At 49.8% G+C, this 18,449-nt stretch overlaps 1 protein-coding gene and 1 long non-coding RNA gene across 2 annotated transcripts; both read right to left on the bottom strand.

Annotated features, from left to right (window-relative positions):
* Positions 1-1,795: 1,795 nt before the first annotated feature.
* LOC124670283 lies at positions 1,796-3,315 on the bottom strand. Its single transcript, XR_006992467.1, has 4 exons — positions 3,241-3,315; positions 2,470-2,533; positions 2,274-2,393; positions 1,796-2,074 (listed from the first exon to the last, which is right to left on the bottom strand). It is a non-coding gene; the product is annotated as an uncharacterized LOC124670283 (long non-coding RNA).
* An 8,560-nt stretch (positions 3,316-11,875) lies between these two features.
* Positions 11,876-18,242, bottom strand: LOC124672995 (probable calcium-binding protein CML24). Its single transcript, XM_047209137.1, has 2 exons — positions 18,223-18,242; positions 11,876-12,434 (listed from the first exon to the last, which is right to left on the bottom strand). The coding sequence occupies exons 1-2, from the start codon at positions 18,240-18,242 to the stop codon at positions 11,876-11,878; spliced, it is 579 nt and encodes a 192-aa protein (XP_047065093.1).
* Between the last annotated feature and the right edge of the window lie 207 nt (positions 18,243-18,449).

Below are 18,449 nucleotides of genomic sequence, written 5' to 3'. Positions count from 1 at the left end.
GCTTCAGCACATTAAGGGTGTCATGCGCTTGGGGGTCAGACACTTGGTGGGTAATGGCACCTCCACCATGCTATGGCTTGACTGGTGGACCGGACCTACAACCCTTAGGGCACACTTCCCTTCCCTATTTGCTATTGCGGCAGATCCTGAGGCGTCGGTAGTGCATAGCCGGAGAGGGTGGAATGGGTGATCCCCTTCCACCGAACCTTGAGTAGGGGCGAGAGGTTAGAGTGGGAGGAGATGAGACACATGTTGGCAGGGACCAACATGTCGCCCCGGCCGGACGAGCTCACCTGGACCCTGGAGCGTTCCGGGAAGTTCACGGTTAGTTCGCTTTACCGCAAGTTGTGTCAAGGAACAGTTCGAAAGCATTACAGTGAGCTCTGGCGGGTTGCCATCCCGCTCAAGATCAGAGTGTTCCTGTGGCAGTTAGTGCGTAAACACTTACCCACTAATGGCAACATTCAGCAGCGACATGGCACATCTAATGGCAGGTGCGTGCCGTGTGATGAACATGAGGACACTAATCATCTGTTCTTCATTTGCCCCATGGCCAAGTTCATCTGGAGCGCATTTAGGGAACTGTTGGGATGCTCCTGGAACCCCTCGTGTTTTGCCGACCTTTATAGACAGCTTCAACGATGTGATGGCCAATCCAAATGCGTTCTTTGGATTTGCGGTGCTGCCCTCTGTTGGACCTTATGGAACATACACAACAAGTTCACCATCGAAGGGGTCTTTCCTAATCAACCAGCTGATGCGCTCTATAAACTATCAATGTATCTGCAGGTATGAAGGCCAGTGGCTAGGAGACAGACCGGACGATGATCGAGCTGACGATTCACAAGATCAGGACGATGTATACTTCTATCAAGGATCCTACCTAGAAAACCCCAGGGCTTGTGTGTCGGCTGTGTGTATGTCTACGTTGGGGCGTAGACATGTTGTTAGGATGTTCATTTTGCTTTGTGCTTGTATCTGACTTCTATGCTTATCGGTTGTTCGAGGTGGTCGTGTTTCATGTGTGGTCTTGTATGGTTGCACTACAGGAAAACACGGATTTGCCGTGTTGGCAAAATACACAGCAAAGCCACTCCGGAACACGGCAAAGCTTTTGCCGTGTGGCGGAACACGGCAAAGTCCACACGGCGAAAAACAGCACGGCAAATGACCTTTGCCGTGTGCCTTTCCGCGCGGAACACGGTAAAGCTTTCGCCGTGTGCCTTCCACCTCGGAACACGGCGAAAATTCAGTAGACGGAATCTCCACTTAACGGACGGCGCCACGTCAGATGATCTTTGCCGTGTGCTTCCAAACAGAGAACACGGCAAATATTCAAACATTCACCGTGTGCCAACCAGCAAGGAACACAGCAAAATTTGTTATTTGCCATGTGCCACACCGTGAGACGGGCACAGCGAAGGAACGGTGCGACCCACCCCTTCCTTCTCTTTGCCGTGCGCCACCGACGAGGGAACACGGCAAAAGCCTCCCTCTTTGCCGTGTGCCACCAAAGCCGTGAACACGGCAAAGGCCGTTTGGCCTGACCAAATGGTCGCCCCGGATGCACAGGCTGCTGCCACGTGTGCCCTTTGCCGTGTGCATGCACACGGCAAAGATCTTTGCCGTGTGTATGCACACGGCAAAGATCATGGCAAAGGGCACACCCAGTTTTTTTTTTTGGTTGTTTCCATTTTAATCCCTGCATGGAAAGCAATATATATATACATTTAACAGTTCAAAACTCACAAATATCATCATATATCTCCATTTCATCATAGCCGGTGTCACCATATCATCATAACCACATAAATAACAACAAAATAGATCATCAAATGTCCATAGAAGTCACATAGTTCATCAAATGTCCATACAAGTCACATAGTCCATCAAATGTTCAAAGAAGTCATATAGTCCATAGCGGTTACATATCCATAGTGCAAAGTACATAAACACCATATAGATAAGGCAAAGCTAGCCACATGTCCACCGCAAACACATGAAAACCATGATGATCAAGGGCTTTACATGTTGGCCACGCCGGTGATGATCAAGGGGCATCATGTTGCACATCCTACAAGTTTCAAATAAATAGGGCATTGTGAGATTGGCACATCATATATTTTTGACAAGTTGCAATTTTGACAAGTTTGGACAATAAAGTGAGATTGACAAGTCATATATGTTTGACAAGTTGCATTGATGAGTTTGAAGACTAGAGCGAGTGAGGCTAAACTTAGAAGCGTGTGAGACACCAATTTAGGAGAACTAACCTGGAACAACGCGCGTTGGTTCCCCATGTTCGCGCTTTGCTGAGCTGACGTATGAGGCGTCGGTGTGATTTCCAATTCACCTTGGGCCGCATGGTTGGAGCCGCCAACCGAACTCTGTGACTACAACAACAAATGGTGAGCATTATTTAACAATAGACGCAAAGACAACAAAATGGCATATGTACCGACTACTTACCCAAGGGAAGGTGAAAGGAGGAGGAGGATGAGGACCAGCCCTACCCTCAAACTCGACGCAGATCCTGCAAAAATAAGAATTTTTTGATCCAATTAACAAACATGCGACAAGCAAAATCTATATATCTTATAAAGCAAAACCCCAGTATAGAATCATTTAATTAGTCTATGTCCACATGCAGCCTAGCCCCAAGGATCATCCAGGGGACTTTCGCCTCTGTAAACTGAGATGTCCATCAGTTATAGACCACAAAGTCACCCTTCTCCGGATTCAACTATCGACAATGCAATTCAGTCCCACTGCCGTGCATGATCGCTTACTCTACAGCGTCCTTAAAGCAGCGAATTTGCCCACACCTCCTTTCTCGACAACCCCTCAGTGTGCATCATTGAACTAAAGAATTCTAGAAGCAAAGGTAAGACCAAAGTGGATTGCTGAACTCTGTAGTTTGGAATGACAGTTTAGGGTCGAACTAAGATTGATACAACTGTTTTTTTTCTAGCTTTTCAACGTGGATAATAAGAAACTGCATGCCTACCAGGTTGTAGAATTTTGAAACCACCAAAACTGGTATACGTAATATATTATGTGCTCTAGAAAACTGGGTGCTAACAAGAATTTGTGAGGAAATGGACATCACTCAAGATAATATACGTAATATATTATGTGCTCTCCAAAACTGGGTGCTCTCGACCAATCCCAAGTCTAACATTCGGACTCCATAGCTTAACTACTGCTTGACATTTGACAACCTAAAAACACGACACATACCTGCCGGTGTCGGCGGCGTGCCGAGGCGGAGTAGCGGGCCGACAGGCAGCAGCAACAGCACGTCAGCTAGCCCGGGCTGCCACGGTGCCGCATGGCGGCGGCGTGCCGGAGCAGCAGCAGCGCGCAGCCGTAGCAGCACCGCGGAGCAGCAACACCGGCCGGGCAACGGGCTCGCAGCAGCAGCTCCGGGCGGCGTCCTCGCAGCAGGCGGAGGGGTCGCGCAGCAGCTCCGAGTGACGGCCTCGCAGCAGCAGCCCCGGGCGGCGGGCTCGCAGCAGCAATTCACCGGCCGGGCGACGGGCTCGCAGCAGCAGCTCCGGGCGGCGGCCTCGCAGCCGGCGGAGGGGTCGCGCAGCAGCTCCGAGCGACGGCCTCGCAGCAGCAGCCCCGGGCGGCGGGCTCGCAGCAGCAACTCACCGGCCGGGCGACGGGCTCGCAGCAGCAGCTCCGGGCGGCGGCCTCGTGGGCGCGGGCGAGGGCAGGGGCAGGGGCCGGGGACGGCGGGCCTGGGCGCGGCAGGAGCAGCAGCAGGGGCGGCGGGCGGCGGGCAGGGCCAGGGGCGGCTGGCGGCGGGCAGCGGGGGCGAGCTAGGGCGCGAGGAGGGGGGCGGCGGCGCGGAAGCGAGGTTGGGGCGCGGCCATGGTCGACAGCGGCGCGAGGTTGGGGGCGGCGGCGTGGGGTCGCGAGGTTGGGGACGGCGGCGTGGGGTCGCGAGGTTGGGGACGGCGGCGCGGGGGGTCGGGCTGCGGGAAGATTGCGTTTTTCTTTTCCAATCGAACTATTCCAGCCATAAAACCCTAAGTCCCTTGCCTTTGCCGTGTGCCTAACCGTTGCACACGGCAAAGAGACCTTCGCCGTGTACCCATCAAGAAAAGCACACGGCATATCTTCATTTGCCGTGTTCCCACCAAAAGTGCACACGGCAAAGGTTTTTTCAATTTTTTTTTTGATTTCCCTTCCTTCTTTTACTAAAATGAACGGAACACGCCAACCGGGTTAGGAATGCGCGAAACCGAGGTTACCTTTACATATAAAATAACGTGTCCCGGTTCTAAAAATGATTTTTCCAAAAAATTTGGGGCGATAGAAAGTGGACGCTTAGTTCAAATCCGGACCGTTTCCAGCGGAATCAGCAGGACACCGCACGGAGCCGCATGTCTAGCCAGAAAGCTAACCCGCGCGGCACCCATGTGATTTGTGGTGTATATGCGTTCCTCTATCAACTTGCAGAGGTCCCGTTGAATTATTGAATGCGCCCTCTGTAGGTGCTTCACAAAAATAGCCCGCTTCGGCACTCGGGAAATGGGAAACGTGTTTTTCGTTGCACCGAAAGGGAAACACTGCATACGGCGTTGCTTCCCGTCCCAAGGCACACGCACGTGCCCGATATGGGCTCGTTCCGACGAACTATGCGTGTCCGGAGGGCAATACCTAGCTCTTTTGCCCTGATAGCCATGTAACTCCGGACATGATAGCTCATTTCATGAAGGGTTTTTCAGAAGAACATCTGTATCCCGCATCCGTCTTTTGTTCTCGCTACTAGGTCACATAAAACAACGCCCCGCAACGTCTCGCATATTTCCGACTTTGTTTCGATACATTTCCGCCCAAAATGGGACCCACATGAAATGACGAACCACCGGAACCGCGAGCCGGGGTTCACCGGGTTAGGAACGCGCGATACCGAGGTTACCTTTACACATAAAATAACGTGTCCCGGTTCTAAAAATGATTTTTCCAAAAAATTTGGGGCGATAGAAAGTGGACGCCTAGTTCAAATCCGGACCGTTTCCAGCGGAATCGGCAGGACACCGCACGGAGCCGCATGTCTAGCCAGAAAGCTAACCCGCGCGGCACCCATGTGATTTGTGGTGTATATGCGTTCCTCTATCAACTTGCAGAGGTCCCGTTGAATTATTGAATGCGCCCTCTGTAGGTGCTTCACAAAAATAGCCCGCTTCGGCACTCGGGAAATGGGAAACGTGTTTTTCGTTGCACCGAAAGGGAAACACTGCATACGGCGTTGCTTCCTGTCCCAAGGCACACGCACGTGCCCGATATGGGCTCGTTCCGACAATCTATGCGTGTCAGGAGGGCAATACCTAACTCTTTTGCCCTAATAGCCATGTAACTCCGGACATGATAGCTCATTTCATGAAGGGTTTTTCAGAAGAACATCTGTATCCCGCATCCGTCTTTTGTTCTCGCTACTAGGTCACATAAAACAACGCCCCGCAACGTCTCGCATATTTCCGACTTTGTTTCGATACATTTCTGCCCAAAATGGGACCCACATGAAATGACGAACCACCAGAACCGCAGGCCGGGGTTCACCGGGTTAGGAACGCGCGATACCGAGGTTACCTTTACACATAAAATAACGTGTCCCGGTTCTAAAAATGATTTTTCCAAAAAATTTGGGGCGATAGAAAGTGGACGCTTAGTTCAAATCCGGACCGTTTCCAGCGGAATCGGCAGGACACCGCACGGAGCCGCATGTCTACCCAGAAAGCTAACCCGCGCGGTGTCTACCCAGAAAGCTAACCCGCGCGGCACCCATGTGATTTGTGGTGTATATGCGTTCCTCTATCAACTTGCAGAGGTCCCGTTGAATTATTGAATGCGCCCTCTGTAGGTGCTTCACAAAAATAGCCCGCTTCGGCACTCGGGAAATGGGAAACGTGTTTTTCGTTGCACCGAAAGGGAAACACTGCATACGGCGTTGCTTCCCGTCCCAAGGCACACGCACGTTCCCGATATGGGCTCGTTCCGACGAACTATGCGTGTCCGGAGGGCAATACCTAGCTCTTTTGCCCTAATAGCCATGTAACTCCGGACATGATAGCTCATTTCGTGAAGGGTTTTTCAGAAGAACATCTGTATCCCGCATCCGTCTTTTGTTCTCGCTACTAGGTCACATAAAACGACGCCCCGCAATGTCTCGCATATTTGCGACTTTGTTTCGATACATTTCTGACCCACATGAAATGACGAACCACCAGAACCGCAGGCCGGGGTTCACCGGGTTAGGAACGCGCGATACCGAGGTTACCTTTACACATAAAATAACGTGTCCCGGTTCTAAAAATGATTTTTCCAAAAAATTTGGGGCGACAGAAAGTGGACGCTTAGTTCAAACCCGGACCGTTTCCAGCGGAATCGGCAGGACACCGCACGGAGCCGCATGTCTACCCAGAAAGCTAACCCGCGCGGCACACATGTGATTTGTGGTGTATATGCGTTCCTCTATCAACTGGAGAGGTCCCGTTGAATTATTGAATGCGCCCTCTGTAGGTGCTTCACAAAAATAGCCCGCTTCGGCACTCGGGAAATGGGAAACGTGTTTTTCGTTGCACCGAAAGGGAAACATTGCATACGGCGTTGCTTCCCGTCCCAAGGCACACGCACGTGCCCGATATGGGCTCGTTCCGACGAACTATGCGTGTCCGGAGGGCAATACCTAGCTCTTTTGCCCTAATAGCCATGTAACTCCGGACATGATAGCTCATTTCATGAAGGGTTTTTCAGAAGAACATCTGTATCCCGCATCCGTCTTTTGTTCTCGCTACTAGGTCACATAAAACGACGCCCCGCAACGTCTCGCATATTTCCGACTTTGTTTCGATACATTTCTGCCCAAAATGGGACCCACATGAAATGACGAACCACCAGAACCGTAGGCCGGGGTTCACCGGGTTAGGAACGCGCGATACCGAGGTTACCTTTACACATAAAATAACGTGTCCCGATTCTAAAAATGATTTTTCCAAAAAATTTGGGGCGATAGAAAGTGGACGCTTAGTTCAAATCCGGACCGTTTCCAGCGGAATCGGCAGGACACCGCACGGAGCCGCATGTCTACCCAGAAAGCTAACCCGCGCGGCACCCATGTGATTTGTGGTGTATATGCGTTCCTCTATCAACTTGCAGAGGTCCCGTTGAATTATTGAATGCGCCCTCTGTAGGTGCTTCACACTATGTAGGAGGAATAGATCACATCAATACCATCATAGCAATAGTTAACTTCATAATCTACAAGAGATCATAATCATAGCCTACGCCAAGTACTAACACGGATGCACACACTGTCACCATTACACCGTGCGGGAGGAATAAAACTACTTTAATAACATCACTAGAGTAGCACATAGATAAATTGTGATACAAAACTCATATGAATCTCAATCATGTAAAGCAGCTCATGCGATTATTGTATTGAGGTACATGGGAGAGAGATGAACCACATAGCTACCGGTACAGCCCCGAGCCTCGATGGAGAACTACTCCCTCCTCATGGGAGATAGCAGCGTTGATGGAGATGGCGGTGGTGTCGATGGAGGAGCCTTCCGGGGGCACTTCCCCGTCCTGGCGGCGTGCCAGAACAGAGACTCCTGTCCCCCAGATCTTGGATTCGCGATGACGGCGGCTCTGGAAGGTTTCTCGTACCGTGGATTTTTCGACTCGAGGTTTTAGGTCGAGGGGCTTCTTATAGGCGAAGAGGCGGCGGCAGAAGGTCGAAGGGGCGACGACACTATAGGGCGGCGCGGCCAGGGCCTGGGCCGCGCCGGCCTATGGTGCAGGGGCCCGGTGCCCCCTCTGCGGTGGTTCTCGTGTGTTCCGGATGCTTCCGGACAAAATAGGAACACGGGCGTTGATTTCGTCCAATTCGAGAATATTTCTTTACTAGGATTTCGAAACCAAAAACAGCAGAAAACGAGCAATCGGCACTTCGGCATCTTGTTAATAGGTTAGTTCCAGAAAATGCACGAATATGACATAAAGTGTGCATAAAACATGTAGATATCATCAATAATGTGGCATGGAACACAAGAAATTATCGATACGTCGGAGACGTATCAAGGTGCTTCACAAAAATAGCCCGCTTCGGCACTCGGGAAATGGGAAACGGGTTTTTCGTTGCACCGAAAGGGAAACACTGCATACGGCGTTGCTTCCCGTCCCAAGGCACACGCATGTTCCCGATATGGGCTCGTTCCGACGAACTATGCGTGTCCGGAGGGCAATACCTAGCTCTTTTGCCCTAATAGCCATGTAACTCCGGACATGATAGCTCATTTCGTGAAGGGTTTTTCAGAAGAACATATGTATCCCGCATCCGTCTTTTGTTCTCGCTACTAGGTCACATAAAACGACGCCCCGCAACGTCTCGCATATTTCCGACTTTGTTTCGATACATTTACGCCCAAAATGGGACCCACATGAAATGACAAACCACCAGAACCGCAGGCCGGGGTTCACCGGGTTAGGAACGCGCGATACCGAGGTTACCTTTACACATAAAATAACGTGTCCCGGTTCTAAAAATGATTTTTCCAAAAAATTTGGGGCGATAGAAAGTGGACGCTTAGTTCAAACCGGACCGTTTCCGGCGGAATCGGCGGGACACCGCACGGAGCCGCATGTCTACCCAGAAAGCTAACCCGCGCGGCACACATGTGATTTGTGGTGTATATGCGTTCCTCTATCAACTGGAGAGGTCCCGTTGAATTATTGAATGCGCCCTCTGTAGGTGCTTCACAAAATAGCCCGCTTCGGCACTCGGGAAATGGGAAACAGGTTTTTCGTTGCACCGAAAGGGAAATACTGCATACGGCGTTGCTTCCCGTCCCAAGGCACACGCACGTTCCCGATATGGGCTCGTTCCGACGAACTATGCGTGTCCGGAGGGCAATACCTAGCTCTTTTGCCCTAATAGCCATGTAACTCCGGACATGATAGCTCATTTCGTGAAGGGTTTTTCAGAAGAACATCCGTATCCCGCATCCGTCTTTTGTTCTCGCTACTAGGTCACATAAAACGACGCCCCGCAACGTCTCGCATATTTCCGACTTTGTTTCGATACATTTACTGCCCAAAATGGGACCCACATGAAATGACGAACCACCAGAACCGCAGGTCGGGGTTCACCGGGTTAGGAACGCGCGAAACCGAGGTTACCTTTACACATAAAATAACGTGTCCCGGTTCTAAAAATGATTTTTCCAAAAAATTTGGGGCGACAGAAAGTGGACGCTTAGTTCAAACCCGGACCGTTTCCAGCGGAATCGGCAGGACACCGCATGGAGCCGCATGTCTACCCAGAAAGCTAACCCGCGCGGCACGCATGTGATATGTGGTGTATATGCGTTCCTCTATCAACTTGCAGAGGTCCCGTTGAATTATTGAATGCGCCCTCTGTAGGTGCTTCACAAAAATAGCCCGCTTCGGCACTCGGGAAATGGGAAACGGGTTTTTCGTTGCACCGAAAGGAAACACCGCATACGGCGTTGCTTCCCGTCCCAAGGCACACGCACGTGCCCGATATGGGCTCGTTCCGACGAACTATGCGTGTCCGGAGGGCAATACCTAGCTCTTTTGCCCTAATAGCCATGTAACTCCAAAAATGATAGCTCATTTCGTGAAGGGTTTTTCAGAAGAACATCCATATCCCGCATCCGTCTTTTGTTCTCGCTACTAGGTCACATAAAACGACACCCCGGAACATCTCGCATATTTCCGACTTTGTTTCGATACATTTCTGCCCAAAATGGGACCCACATGAAATGACGAACCACCAGAACCGCAGGCCGGGGTTCACCAAGTTGGGAACGCGCGAAACCGAGGTTACCTTTACACATAAAATAATGTGTCCCGGTTCTAAAGATGATTTTTCCAAAAAATTTGGGGCGACAGAAAGTGGACGCTTAGTTCAAACCCGGACCGTTTCCTGCGGAATCGGCAGGACACCGCACGGAGCCGCATGTCTACCCAGAAAGCTAACCCGCGCGGCACGCATGTGATCTGTGGTGTATATGCGTTCCTCTATCAACTTGCAGAGGTCCCGTTGAATTATTGAATGCGCCCTCTGTAGGTGCTTCACAAAAATAGCCCGCTTCGGCATTCGGGAAATGGGAAACGGGTTTTTCGTTGCACCGAAAGGGAAACACTGCATACGGCGTTGCTTCCCGTCCCAAGGCACACGTTCCGACGAACTATGCGTGTCCGGAGGGCAATACCTAGCTCTTTTGCCCTAATAGCCATATAACTCCAGAAATGATAGCTCATTTCGTGAAGGGTTTTTCAGAAGAACATCCATATCCCGCATCCGTCTTTTGTTCTCGCTACTAGGTCACATAAAACGACGCCCCACAACGTCTCGCATATTTCCGACTTTGTTTCGATACATTTCTGCCCAAAATGGGACTCACATGAAATGACGAACCACCAGAACCGCAGGCCGGGGTTCACCAAGTTGGGAACGCGCGAAACTCCGGCGGCGGAGATTTCAGCCATGAAACGGCCCCCAGGCCGCAAACGGACGCCTGTGAAGCTCGTGTTGCTATGGTTGGTACGGCGACGAGGAGGCATCTCGACGGCTGCAGAGGATGGATTCTTCGGTGGTGGTGTTTGGAGGAGAATTGGTTGCCGGTGCTAGAGGAGAGAAGTGCTGGTGGATGTGGAGAAGAAATGCCCGAGACATGGGTATATATAGGGAGGGCGAGTGCTGAAATGGTGGAAAAGAAATGGCGGGGAAGAAGGGAAAAAAGGCGGGGAAGAAGAGGGAAATTGACCTTTGTCGTGTGCTTTACAGAGCCGCACACGGCAAAGCCATCTTTGCTGTGTACTTTTTGGTCTGGCACACGGCAAAGCATCTTTGCTGTGTTCTTTCTGATCTAGCACACGGCAAAGTCATCTTTGCCGTGTTCCTTGCTATTTTGCACACGGCGAAGGTTTCGCACCAAAATGCTGCCGACATCCTACTTCGCGCGGGAAAAGTTGGCGGGAGGGGAGGGGTGTGCGCGGGACGAGCACCTTTGCCGTGTGTCCGTTGGGGACACACGGCAAAGCCACGTCGTTATGACGGCGCCGTCTCGAGAACTCCCTCGGGACACGTGGCGCAACCTTTGCCGTGCCGCCGACCTTTGCCGTGTGTCCTGGCCGAAGTTCGCCGTGTTCACCTCTTTGCCGTGTTCTTTTTCGAACCTTTACCGTGGTTAGTTCTTTGCCGTGTTCTTTTTTTGTATGTTGCCGTGTTCTTTATCCGTGGAACACGGCAAATCTTGTAATTGCCGTGTTCCGTGGCACTTGGCACACGGCAAAGGTTCGGCAACACAGGAACTACAATTTTTCCCGTAGTGTTGTATCCAGTGTTGTTGGTACTTTGTTTGGATGCCGCCGGTGTGGCTTTATTAATTTAAAGTTGGGCTTTCTCGAGCCTATTGTCTCATTCTAACTAAAAGAAAAGCCTCATGAATTTGGTTAGGGGACGAGCATGCTCCGAGGAAGACACAGTTCACGCCACCGGATATGATTAGCCGAGGACAACATGTTTAGAGCACAACACAATTAGACACACGAAAATATTTCATGGGAGCAGTCTGAAACCTTGGAGAGTAATCGTACGAAACCTAAATAACCTTGCAATCTCTTGTCTTCTCCATGTTTTTTGGAGCTTCAGAGGTTACATCAGTTGCATTTGAGCATTGGAGCTTGGACGAATATTACGAAACAAATAGCTGCTTTTTCTTCAAGCTTACTAGGTACGTACATAAACGGGGGTGATCGATCTCCGAGGATGATCGCTCGCATCATCGATCATGATCGGGTGGCGAAGAAGAACGCACGCCGGCGCGCGTCACATGTTGATCCCTTGCATCATGATCTTGAACTCGCCAAAGTCGACGCGGCCGTCGCTGTCGCGGTCGACGTTGCAGATCATCTCCCTGACGTTGGCCAGGCTGCTGGCCTCGGGCATGCCCAGCTTCTTGAGCACCTCCTGCAGCTCGGACGCCGAGATGTAGCCGTCGCCGTCCACGTCGAACACCTTGAACGCCTCCCGCATCTCCTCCTCGTCCTCCCCGCCGCCGCCTTCCTCGCCGTCGTCGGCCAGCGCGCCGAAGAGCGCGTCCCCGAGCGCGCGGTGGAGGCCCTCGAAGTCCTCGAACCGGAGCCCGGAGGCCCCCTCGGGGACGTGCGCGCCCACCGTGGCGGCGAGGCTAGCGCGATCCGCCTCCAGCCCTAGCGCGTCCAGCGCCTGCGCCAGCTCTTCCACCGTGATCTCGCCGTCGCCGTTGCGGTCGAAGAGGTCGAACACGCGACGCAGCCGCACCGCGTTCAGGCTCCCGTTGCGGAGGCGGAACGACGGCGACGGAGCGCCCTTCGACAGGGCCGACGCCGCCGGCTTGGCCGCTGCGCTCTGCTCACCGGCCATTGGCTTCTCTCTCTCGCTGGCTCCGTGCGCCGGTCCTTGTTTCCGGAGGGTGTGGGAGGCCGCGCCGAGACTCTCGCGGCTCTATTATAGCAGGACGGGAGGAGAAAAGGAAGGGAAGAACGAACGGGAGGCGTGTCGTGTCCCCGGCGGAGACGGAGCCAATATTGCCGCGGCGGGCATGGTTTCCTTTTTTCCTCTGCCGGGCAATTGATCGCCTACCATACCATTGAGCCACCGCCATCACATACCATCCATGGAAACAGCTGATTCAGGATCAATTCAGGGCCGTATGGAGAGGTAGCTAGGGCTGGCAGGCAGACTACTTTCGACATGACTTTCCTTGTCTTCGTTGTGATTCCGTGCAATACGGGCTCGTATTCATATCCTTGTCTACCTCACGAACTGCTACGCTTCTCGTCGCATCGAAACCTGCTAGCTGGTCTGTGTACTAAAGATTAGCTAGACGCATGGGGGCAGCGACACCCACGGACGGAGCAGAGCGATTTCCATGCATTTCATGCAATGTCGGGCCGTAGCCGTGATGGAGACGATGACGGCACATGCAGCAGTGGCCCCGGGAACCATCTGCCCATGACCCCGTCACGTCCATTTTTCGCACAAAAGCGCGTGTTTTTCCTCTGCAATCATAGAGATACATGAGCTTAAGAGCATCTCCAGTCGCGTCCCCCAAACCGTCCTCCAAAGGGATTTGGGGCGCGCCGGACAAAAAAAGCGTTCCAGCCGCGTCCCCCAAAGCTCTTTTTTGTCCGGCGCGCCCCCATTCGGTGTCCGGCGCCCCGAGCCCGTCCCCGTCCCACAGGGGACGCACCGGGGACGCCGGACACAACGAAAGCGAGGCGGGGAGTGGCGGGGCCGACCCGTCAGCGGCACAATTAATTTAAACCTAACCGTCGCCTACCTCGCGACGGAAGTTATTGGCGCGCAGCGACGATGCAGTTCCCGCAGAGGGCGCAGCGACGCGTCCCGTGAAGTGCAATATTTTATATTTGTGTCCACCATGGTTCAAACTATGTATTAGTTTGTGGAAAACCATGTTCCAAACTGTGTTTTCGTGTAAACCACGTTCCAAATTATGTATTAGTTTGTGGAAATTGAAATAAAAATGCCAGAAAAATTATTTTAAATGTTTGGGGGCGGCGTTTGGGGACGCGGCTGGGGAGCGACGTCCCCCAAACGCGGCACGAACGAAACACGTCCCCCAAACGCTCGATCCGGCGCGGTTTGGGGGACGGTTTGGGGGACGCGACTGGAGATGCTCTAAAGTCTGAAAAAATAGAAACAATCAAATCTTTTAGCTCTTCAAATTCTTTCTTCTTTGAGACATAATCTTCTATTTTTCTAAATTCAGCCCAAAAATATATATAACAAACCATAAATCTGTAAATACCAACGAATAATTTGAGTTGTAATGCTAAGGCTACGTGTATACACACTACTATTGAAACAATCAATCATCATCGCTAGAGTACCAACACCATTATGCAAGGGAAAATCAACCGAACAACCTGGTCGACTGGAACGAAAGAGACGGAAGATTTATCTATGTCCCCTGGAATGCCTGGAGGGAACGAAATAGATGGGTCTTGACTGGTCAACGGCTAACTTACATCGAGGTGGCCTCGGTCGCAAAGGAAGATATCCTCCAGAGGGAGCGGGCTTATGCTATTGTCGCACCAACTATCCCAGCCAAGTCAGACTAGTTTTTTTCGGTTTTGTGAGTCTTTAGATGGTTTTCGGCATGTTCCACCATAAAATAAACATGAAATCTTACATAGTGTTCGTTTTTTCCTCTTGCTAATTGAAAAGGCAGTGCTACTGCTAGTTCCTCCAAAGAAACAACCCGGTCAACGTAGTAGCTAGAAGCCAAGAGTATGAGTCAGCATTGCCGAGAACATAGAAGTTGAGGCAAAAGTCTTGAGGAAAATCCTACTCACACCGACCAAGAGAAAAATAATAATCCAAAATCAATCTCACGAAGCAAGATCTGATGGGGCATACATAGAGAATTTTAATGTTTCAATGCCACCATTAATGTTAGGAAGGAGATCTCGTTGTTGAACAAAAGCAGAAATTGGCCACCAACTCCGAAATTTTAGGCCCTCAGAAGGTTGTAAATATTAATCGCCTCTAAGATTTTTCTGAGACGGATGTCTACATTATTAGTCACTAGAAGTAGAGACGTTTATTATTATTAGCCACTTAAGGATCTTTAGACTCGATTTGTACTCCGGCCCGTCTACAATCTACATGTCACCAAAGGCGGTTGCTAATATTGCCCGACTCAAATTTACATGTAATTGGAGACAGTTTGAATTATAAACCGTTTAAGTGCTCCTTCGTGTTTGACTATATATGTTGCTAGTGATCGAGATGCCCCATAGAGATTTAGTGAGCTGTCCAAGTTTGTTGGTTTTGGACTGTTTCAACGTGCGTTTTAATTCACTCTTAGTTTGTACAATCTAATTTTTGGTTCAAATATGTAGGGTTCGTTGTGTACAAACCAAAAAATTCTACCGCAAAGACGAATAAAATCAAGATCCAATCTATGAAAAAACCAAGATCTAATTTATGAGATCAGAGCAACGACATAGAGGAGAGACTAACCCTCAAGATCCAAAGCCTTAACGAGATCAGATCTCGTGGTTGATGTAGACGATCCTTCCGGTGCTGAAATCCGGCAGCACTTCCGTACTCGGTCACACGTACGGTATCGATGACGTCCTTCCTCTCCCCGTTCCAGCGGGCAACGGAGGAGTAGATCCCCTCGGAATCCCAACAGCACGACGGTGTGGTGTTGGTGGTGGAGGAGAATTCCTGCAGGGATTCGCCTAAGCCGGAGCAGGAGAAAGTGGGAGGGAGGAGAGGTGGCAAGTTAGGGTTGCGTCAGAGAGGCTATGGCCGACCACCCCACACCTCTTTATATAGTGGGGGACTAGGCTAGGATTTCCCAAAACCCATCTAGGGCCAGCGCACGGGGCCCCACACCACGCCTAGGCGCGGCCAGGGTGGGGCCCGCGCCTAGGGGTGGTGTGGCCGCCTCCCGGCTCTCTTCCGTCTCCCCTTTGGACTCCGTCTTCGTGACAGAAAAATAGGAACTTCTGTTTTTGTTTCGTCCAATTATAAGAATATTTCCAGAACAACTTTTCTAAAATACAAAAAACAGCATAATATTTCCAGAATAATTTCGTCCTCGTGATGCCCATGGGTGACCCCTCAGGAACCTTCTAGAAGCTTCCCGGTCCTCCACCGGAAAGTTCCCGAACTTTTCCGAAAGATAACTTGCCATATATGAATCTAATTCTCCGGACCATTTCGGACCTCCCCGTGATGTCCTGGATCTTATTCGAGACTCCGAACAATATTCGGTCTCCATCTCATATTCCATATCTACTAAACAACATCGAAGTTAAAGCGTGCCACCCTACGGTTCGGGAACAATACATACATGATCGATACTCCTCTCCAATCAATAACCAATAGCGGGTCCTGGAGATCCATAATGGCTCGCACATATTCAACGATGACTTCGTGATCGAATGGACCATTAACATAAGATGCCGATTCCCTTTGTCGCGCGATACTTTACTTATCCGAGGTTTGATCATCAGTATCTCTATACCTAGTTCAACCTCGTTACCGATAAGTAGTCTTTACTCGTATCGTGGTATGTCATCCTTTGTGACCTAGTCACATGTTTGCAAGCTAATTAGATGATATTCCACTGAGAGGGCCCAGAGTATATCTATCCATCATCAGATGGACAAATCCCACTCTTGATCCATGCGCTTCAACTTATACTTTCAGAATACTTAATGCCACCTTTATGACCATCCATTTACGAAGTGGCGTTTGATGTCATCAAAACATCCATCCGGTGTAAGTGATTAACACGATCTCATGGTCAAAGGGTTAGGTTACTATGCATCGAAAGCTTATAGCAAAACGAAGTTAATGACTTGATCTTATGCTATGCTTACTATGAGTGTGTATCCATCACATCATTCTCCTAATGATATGATCCTGTTATTAATAACAACTAATGTTCATGACCAGGAAACTATGATCCTCTATTAATCAACAAGCTAGTTAAACGAGAGGCTTACTAGGGACTCTAGTTTATTTACAAAACACACATGTATCAATGTTTCCACTTAATACAGTTATAGCATGGGAAGTAAACATTTATCATGAACACTAAGATATAACAATAACCACTTTATTATTACCTCTCGGGCATATCTCCAACAAAATACAACATACATCATGCAATAAATGCTCACATACAGATTAGTAACATACAATGCTCACAAGTGTAATCTATGACTACATAATTGTGAGATACAAAGTGGGACCGTATGTTTGAAATACTTGTATAGACCAAACATGAATAGACAAATTTGCTATGTGTAATGGGGGCATGCTGTATCTAATGGCTGTCATCTGTAGCGAAGTTGGTGCAGTATAAACAAAACAAAAAAGGCTTGAATCCGTATTACAACAAGCTTGATTTTGTTGTGGCGGCAGGAACAACACTTTGAATCCCAGTGTGGGTCCGACTGTTTTAAGATCAAAAAGTAGGGTTCGGGGTATGGGTCCCACTATTTAAATTTGAAAGGTAGGGTCAGAGTTATGGGTCCCACAATTTAAATTCAAAAGTAGGGCCCTGTAATACTATTCATCTGCTTCCACTAAAATTCGAATTCAAAAATTGGGTCCCACCTGATTTGAGTGGAAGTTAGCCACTAATCTGATTGGCTAACTAATAAGTGGGGATAACAAGACATGCCTAAAAATGACACGTGTCAAGCATTCAGGGCGTGCTCACGTATACACCCGGTCACCAGGCTTCTTTTGCAAGGTACTTCAAGCACGAAGGCTATCACCAATGTAAACAGCACAAATAATGAGATCGGTTAGGAATAACTGAAGCATGTGGAGACTAAGATGTGTTCTCATAGTCCCTTCATTGGGAGGAAGATACGTCACGTTGGATAGGTGTAGGATCTCACGAAGGATTTCCTAATGCCACGAAGGTTCACCTTCTTCTCCGGAGCCTATCCCACGAAGGAATAGCTCGCTCCCTCATGGTAGACTTTATGGTAGTCTCCAAACCCTCACAAACTTCTTCTTGGGGCAAATCAAAAACCCGGACGCTTCCGAGTGACGCTAGCCGCCTAGGGTTTACCACAAACCCAAGAGTATAAATCTTGCTTGATGACATCAAGGATGAATGATGCTTGACTTGGTGGGATCGTAAATCGGGACCTCATCTTGCCTTATACCAAAATGATTTGGTTTTCAGTGGCTGAATGGGAGATCCAAGCCTTTTGGTGTTTTAGAAATGTAGTGTGTGTGTGTGTGTGTGAGAGAGAGAGAGAGAGAGCTCGAGGATAGGGTATGCATAGTTAACCTAGCCTTCTCAAGATGAAAGAAGGGGCATTTATAGCTCGAGGGAGAAAGTAGCCATTTTGGAAAAGTCCAGCAGAAAGTTTGCAGCGCCCGATCGTACCATTGGTGGCTAAAGCTTATGGAAATGTCTCTATGCAAAAAAAATCCTTGGATCGGTTTGGTTCCTCGTTGGAAGGTTTTTATTGCTTCGAATCATCTTTTCCTAGATTTGGCCCCTTTTCATTGGTTGCAAATCCTCCTCTGTGTTTCCTAGATTACCTGAAATGAATAGAATAGGTGCGCGCCAACGCGGCAAAATACGAAAATTCTAACACTACCTCGACATTTAGGTGTTGTAAAACATGTTGTTTTTTGCGTTCATCAATGGTAAGGTAGGAGAGTAACCAAATGGATACGTGGGTGAACCTAATATCGGGTGCGATGACAGTGGCATGGGTGCGGCTGCAAATTTTCTTTTTTCTCCTACGTTGTTCTTATTCCCTTATGGTGTTCTTTTTCTCCTCCGATGTTCCAGCATCAGTGGGATATCAGAAAACCGATCGTACCCATGGGTGCCCGTAAGCTAGCA

This window comes from Lolium rigidum, chromosome 7 (genome assembly GCF_022539505.1).
Source record: "Lolium rigidum isolate FL_2022 chromosome 7, APGP_CSIRO_Lrig_0.1, whole genome shotgun sequence".
Classification (NCBI taxonomy): domain Eukaryota; kingdom Viridiplantae; phylum Streptophyta; class Magnoliopsida; order Poales; family Poaceae; genus Lolium; species Lolium rigidum.
The sequence above is the reverse complement of the archived record's forward strand: the minus strand, read 5'-3'. Positions and strand labels throughout refer to the sequence as shown.